The 7,245-nt window shown below is 32.9% G+C and overlaps 1 protein-coding gene across 1 annotated transcript; it reads left to right on the top strand.

Annotated features, from left to right (window-relative positions):
- The first annotated feature begins 522 nt into the window (after nt 1–522).
- LOC111695120 (uncharacterized) lies at nt 523–5,178 on the top strand. The gene is made up of 7 exons (XM_023464322.1): nt 523–677; nt 1,314–1,373; nt 1,607–1,732; nt 2,697–2,765; nt 3,762–3,837; nt 4,264–4,335; nt 4,907–5,178. Exons 1-7 carry the CDS (start codon nt 610–612, stop codon nt 4,976–4,978), a joined length of 543 nt encoding a protein of 180 aa, XP_023320090.1. The 5' UTR covers nt 523–609; the 3' UTR covers nt 4,979–5,178.
- Nucleotides 5,179–7,245: the final 2,067 nt, after the last annotated feature.

The following is a 7,245-nucleotide window of genomic DNA, read 5'->3' on the forward strand; positions in this document are numbered from 1 at the left end:
CATTGAAACAAAATTTAAAAAAAAATCAAAATTAATGTATTCATTATAAAACTCCAGTCAAATTTTATGATTTTTTTCAAGATCTACGAAAAGAGAATATTTTAAGTTTACATCAAATCATATAATATTTTTACTATCCGTAAATTAAAGAAGAAGTATAGCTTATAAAAAATTTGACAAAAAAACGACAAATTGGAGAGGATAAAAATTAATCATTTTTTAAAGAAAACAGCCCCGGTGGCCTGTCTGTCTTTCAAAGTGATTAAATGCTAGGGGGGGGATAGAGTTTGCGTATCTTAATGTGATGTATTATGATTACTGATAAAGTAAAATGTGCCAAAAAATCCTATCCCCCCCCCCATACTGTAGTATAATAGACACTTCAGCGATGAATTGACCGCTTGTTCGAAGAGAGACTGGTTTAACGGTCAAGTTACACCCCCCCCCCTCTCCTCTTCCCCTAGTCTACCATGCAACCCCTTATCCCCCCCCCCTCCATGCTAAGTTTCTTGATTTCAATATATCTTCACGTTATCAGTAAATAATCTAACGTGTGAACGTTATTAACGTTTTATTGATTCTTATAAAGTGTCAGTTTGTTGGTTCAAAATGTCGTATTGTTTGACAACCTTTAGTTCTGTAGAATTCCATGATTTTGAGTGCAAAGCATGCTCAAGGTAAGCAAACTTTATCTTAAATTCAATAATTTTGTTCGAAACGGCTGAACCAATCAAAACTATCTTAGGTACTTTCCCATAGGCATTTTTCCGAGCGCCAACTTCCCAAGGGTGTTTTTCCCAAGTGGCAACTTCCCAACTGTGCATTTTCCAAAGCGTAAACTTCCCAAGTCTGTCTTAGCCACAGAGCTCGGTCCCCTAGCCTGTTCCAGCCGCAGCGCTCGGCCCCATTGCAGACTGCGGCTCCTCATAGGGCCTAACATAACCCTTGGGAAGTTTCCGCTTGGGATATTGTCATTTGGGAAGTCGCCCTTGGGAAAATACTTTACACAATCAAAACTTAAATTTTTTTAAATGAAATATATTTCTAACAATCTTAACAATAAAATCATATTGCACCGAACTACCTTATTGTCCCTGTCTACCTGCTTATTATTTATGTAGCTTGATGGAATATAAAACTATCTATATACTTATATACCTGGTCTAAGGTTGAGTTATGATATGTTGAGATTGAATTGAGATTTTATATCTCTTGATATTCAGGTCAATCAGTAAAACGAATATTTGACCAAATTAAAAAGTTATTAAACTCATTTCTATAAAAAGAGGTAATTCCTAAATTGATTTTTTTAGATGTCGTCATCCACCCGGTATACATATTCCACAGATAATCAGTCAACTCATCAAAATTAGGTATTTGTCTTTCTAAATCAAAAATCTCGCAAAAATTCTAAAACATTTTACAAAAAAAAAATTCTCTTCTGAACAATAGAAAATAACAAACGTGACTAGACTAGACAGAAATAGAATGACGAAATTATGGTTAATTACCTCATAGCTCTTAATTTTTGTTCTTCTCAACAACTCTACAATAAAAAGTTATAGCATTTTTCGCTTACTAAAGTTAGTAAAATCTCTTTATTTAGGACAAAAAGGCATGTTTTAAAAAAGAAAATTACCGAATCAAGTTTCATAGTTGCCGAAATTGAAAGAAGGATTCGAGAATGCGCGCAGGCGAGAAAAGAAGAACTGAAATCGTTTTTGGTCAACAGGTACATAAACTTATTTTTATATCCCTATAAAGTCAACAGTGACATAAACTTATTTTTATATCCCTATATACTCAACAGGGACAAAAACTTATTTGTATATCCCTATATTATAGTCAACAGGGATATAAACTTATTTTTATATCCCTATATAGTGACATAAACTTATTTTTATATCCCTATATAGTGACATAAACTTATTTTTATATCCCTATATAGTGACATAAACTTATTTTTATATCCCTATATAGTGACATAAACTTATTTTTATATCCCTATAGGGACATAAACTTATTTTTATATCCCTATAGGGACATAAACTTATTTTTATATTCCTATATAGTGACATAAACTTATTTTTATATTCCTATATAGTGACATAAACTTATTTTTATATTCCTATATAGGGACATAAACTTATTTTTATATCCCTATATAGTGACAAACTCTAATCCTCATCCCGACCCAATCACTGGAAATTTGATAGAAACGTTTTGAGTTTAAAATATAGATTTCAGTTCATTTTACACAAATTGGGGATTTTAGATAAACTTGAGGATTTTCTTAGACTATAAAACCACTTTTTTACCGAATATTTAAATAGTTTTTTTTACGAGTATTCACAGATTAAAGAGACACTTCGTGTTAACTTCAAGTGACTGTTCACAAGGAACCTGAACAATTAACTGAACTTCCCATTAAACTTTTATCTGATCGATAATATGGAAGGAATTATCGTTTTCATCTTAAACAGTGTTAGTTCTGTAGAGAAACTACAATTTTAAAAAATAACTTTCAGAAATAAATAAAGATTTCTTATTAATCCTTGATTAGACAAAGGTTTAAAGGGAAAGTTAGGAATCGTACATAACTCTAAAGTCATTTTAAATCACGTTTTTAGTCCCTTTATCTAACTTAGAGATTTAAAAAATAATAATTTCTGTACAATGAATATGTTTTTGTCCAGTTTATCTATACACGCTGGATACCTTCATATGCTTCTCAGATACAGTCTCATACTGGACCAGGATACTAAGTAAGTATACCGGACCAGGATACTAAGTAAGTATACTGGACCACGATACTAAGTAAGTTATATTTGAACAGGATACTAAGTAAGTATACTTGACCAGGATACTAAGTAAATTATACTTGACCAAGATACTAAGGAAGTTATACTGGACCAGGATACTAAGTAAGTATACTGGACCAGGATACTAAGTAAGTATACTGGACCAGGATACTAAGTAAGTATACTTGACCAAGATACTAAGTAAGTATACTGGACCAGGATACTAAGTAAGTTATACTTGACCAGGATACTAAGTAAGTATAATGGACCAGGATACTAAGTAAGTTATACTTGACCAAGATACTAAGTAAGTATACTGGACCGGGATACTAAGTAAGTATACTGGACCGGGATACTAAGTAAGTATACTTGACCAGGATACTAAGTAAGTATGCTTGCCCAGGATACTAAGTAAGTTATACTGGACCAGGATACTAAGTAAGTATACCTGACCAGGATACTAAGTAAGTTATACTGGACCAGGATACTAAGTAAGTATACTTGACCAGGATTCTAAGTAAGAAAATTATTTAAAAAATAATTTCTCAAAAAACGTTTTATTTTCTAATCCCTACATCTCTGCAACCCGATGGCATAGACCTTATATATTTCAAACTATACATTCTGTTAGATCAAATAGTTTAAGTTTAAAATATCAAAGTATTACAACATAAGGTTGCAAAGATATAAAGACTAGAAAATTCGAGTTGGCGACAAAAACTCTAATTTCTGAATGGCTGGGTAATAGTTTTTATTTTTAACCCATACTTTTTATTTTTCAGAAAGAGGTGAAGCTTAAAAAGTTTACTTGCTGGGATTCACTTAATAAATTCTTCTCAAAAATCCAGATAACATTGTAAGAATATCCGAATTCCAGAAATCATTAATCTTTTTTGTCGTTCGATAAATGTTTTTCGGGCTTTTAATTTAATTCCCAAACATTAAATCTGTTCTTTTTAGAAAACTTCATCATCTAATGGCTGAAGCCGGTAGCCCGGGCCCTGGACCTATTCCTATGCTAAACTTCACTAATCAGGAAAACAATTATTTTGAAAGAATCTAAAATTATTTTTAAGTTTTGGAAATGTTGAAGATGAGGTTGGAAAAAGTTTAAGATTTGGTTAATGAGAGATAGGTTTATCTTTCTATGAGAAAGATTAAGATTAACTAAATCTGTACATTTAAAAGTGTAAAGCTCTAAACAACATGGCAAAAACTGAGACTAAAAGCCCTTGCAAGTACTGTCGACATGAATTCGAGTTTGAAAATGTAAACCTTGAGTAATTATAATGTTTTTTCCATCCGTCTCTGATGCAGAAATCCTCCAATTTGCTTTTACAGAAAACTTTCAATCAAATTAGAATCTTCATATCTGTTCCGAACAAAGTTGTGTATCTGGAACATTACTTTTTAAATCCCTGCTGTAGTTATGAAATTGAATTACAATAATGGTTTTGATCAGGACGAGATCGACCTCGCGAACTCTGCTCCTGACCTGGCCTCCCTGCTCATATGGGATTTCTATCCAGAACAGGTTGGAGATACATATCTGTTCATCATTTTCGAAAGGGGCGCTCTTGCGGTTCATTAAATTTTGTTCATTTAATTTTTTTTACAAAGCCTCATTTTCAAAGAAAGCATCCTATTCAGTTGTATTTACTATTCCTTGTTATTTCTTGTCAAGAAACTACAGCTATTTCGTTCCAAGCAGTTGAACTATATAAATACTATATATCTTGATGCTTTTGTAGAATATGAACAAAACCTCAAGTACATAAAGAAAATAAAGTTAAAGCAGTAGCAATTTCTCTAAAAATATTTTCAAGATAATTCTACTTTATTGGTTAAAATAATTATTTTTTGAAGCATTTAGAAAGTAATGGTATTAAAAATTTAAACGTTTATAAACAATCGATATATCTTCTTTACACTGCAGTAGTGGGTTTCTGACAGAAGCTCTTTAAGAATTTTTTATAAAGATAATAATCTTATTTTTATTGCTATTTTCTTCAAATTATGAGGAAATCCGCGAAACATTAATTTCTTAGTATTTTACTGTACACAATCTACAGGTTTTAATCAATTTATAATTTTGTATTGTTTAGACAGAGGAAAATGAGGATCAGGATGAATACAGCATTATCCAACATCTGTTCTCCTCCCTTACCAGCCATTAACCAGTAAGCTGTCTGATAGACCCCGTACATTCCTGAATGATGTACTGTACATAGTGTACATACTATGCCAAACATTATCTGAATCTAAATGAGGATCTCAGGAATGGGACTTGTTTACATTTTACTGTGACTTATGAAAACAGCTTGAACTAGTTAAATTTTAATGTTGTTTGTTTACAATAAAACTAGTTATAAAACTATCCCAATTTGACAAACTTTATCCCTGTCTATTGTTTAGATTAAAGACAGTAAACGTATTTTTCTTAAAATATTATTAAAATGATTAAAAATGGTACAATTTAATTGTACCAGGATGTTATGCGGCGATAAAAAACCTTGATTTGACAAGTTACTAAACTTTTTTTTTGTAAATGTAGATATTGTAAATCAATATTGTATAAAATATTTTGACTGAAATAAAATTTTCTACAAATTTAAATGTTCTTCTTAAAATTTGACATTAATGAAACCAAATTGAATTCGCAAAATATGTAGAAATGTCAGTCTGAATAAATCATATATTCTCCTGTCGAATATATTTTCCAACCATATTCTCCCGGGAGAGTTCATTTAAGTCAATCTCGTTGTAAAATCCCCCAACATCCATTTCCGGTTCCTGATGAACGTGTATTTAGATAGGAGAACGGTTTCCCTTTGCTCAATTTAGCTCAGCTCAGTAGGGGGACTTTTATCCATGTTTAACCATGCAAACCTAGTCTAACATCTATACTCGGTTTACGTACCAATAATGGAGTAGGTGGCACGTGATCGTCTTTGCGTGGCAGATTTTTACATAAAAATATCCCAGATTTATCCGTGGCACGTGCGCGCGCTGCTGCCGCGGAATATTTAAGAAATTTCCCAAAATAATCTCTCGGGACAAAATCCCTTAGTGGAAATTTCAGTTCTCTGGCATTTATTTTTTTGGCTATATTTTGATTTAATACAACTGTTGTTTCAAAGAAATATAATAAGATTTTATTTGATAAAGTATTTGCGGAATATTATAGAATTTGTTCTTCTTTATATAAAAATGGAAGTTGTCACAATTGGCAGGTTTATGTCGGTCCAATAATCCTAAATCCTGATGATACCATCTTCTCATTTATTCCCCCGTCTCCCTACTGAGTACTAGTTGTAACCTAATCTTATTCATATATCCCAGTGTATCCCCTGTATCCCTCCTACCCTCCTAGACAGATCTAACTCTAAATTAATATTATGATATACACATACACAACACACTCAGATCAATTTATTCTGTCTGTTCAGTGTTCATATCATACATATATATTATTCTTTTCTTGGTACACACACCTTTCTTGAACTAAAGGAATGGTTCCCTTTCTAACTATATAATTTTCCCCTCCTTCAAGTTTTCAACTCTATCTTCCGTCTCCGCCCTTCCAGCTCCTTTCTTCAACTCTATCCTTCTCCTAGTTTTCAACTCCTTCCTTCTCCTTCTTTATAACTCATTTCTTCTCCTTCAATCAAATCTATCCTTTTTTTCCTTCCACCTTAATCCTTCTTCTCCCTTCAAAACCATCCTTCTCCTTCCTTCCAACTCCATTCTTCTTCTTCTTCCTTCCAACTCCATCATTTTTCTTCCATCCAACTCCATCCTTCTTCTTCCTTCCAACTCCATCCTTCTTTTTCCTTCCAACTCCATCCTTCTTCTTCCTTCCAACTCCATCCTTCTTCCTTCCAACTCGATCCTTCTTCTTCCTTCCAACTCCATCATTCTTCCATCCAACTCCATCATTCTTCCATCCAACTCCATCCTTCTTCTTCCTACCAACTCAAGTGTTCAACTCCCTTCCATGCTATACATTCCTCCTAACTCAAAATTTCTTATTTTTTCCCTTTTAACCTCCATCTCTCTTCTCATCTTCTCTTCTTTCTTTCCTCCGCCATATTTCCCTGTTTAGTCTGATAATACATGCCTCCTCTTTACTCATCCTAATAACATGAGTTTACAGGGGAAATATTTCATCTGTCCCTGGGGGGATGGAATGGATGAGTATAGTAAGGGGAAAGGGACGGAATATTGAGAGGGATATAGGAGGGGGGAGAGGAAAGAGGGCAGGGGATTATCCTTTTTATATTCTGTGTTAGGGAGCAAATGGTAGATTTGATATTTGATGGAATTATATGAATAATCTACCAAATATACAGTACACAGTATACACTCATACATAGAAACATAAACCTGTCTTCACAGATTATTAATATTTACATAAATGTCCGGTGCTGTTCGTTTCCTCTTT

Source organism: Eurytemora carolleeae, unplaced genomic scaffold (assembly GCF_000591075.1).
Source record: "Eurytemora carolleeae unplaced genomic scaffold, Eaff_2.0 scaffold212, whole genome shotgun sequence".
Classification (NCBI taxonomy): domain Eukaryota; kingdom Metazoa; phylum Arthropoda; class Copepoda; order Calanoida; family Temoridae; genus Eurytemora; species Eurytemora carolleeae.

Coding starts and splice junctions, on each gene's coding strand:
- LOC111695120 (XM_023464322.1), top strand. CDS start 610: ATGTCGTATTGTTTGACAACCTTTAGTTCTGTAGAATTCCATGATTTT. Junction 1,374..1,606: donor AGTCAACTCATCAAAATTAG/GTATTTGTCTTT, acceptor CTCTTTATTTAG/GACAAAAAGGCATGTTTTAA. Junction 3,838..4,263: donor TGCTAAACTTCACTAATCAG/GAAAACAATTAT, acceptor GGTTTTGATCAG/GACGAGATCGACCTCGCGAA.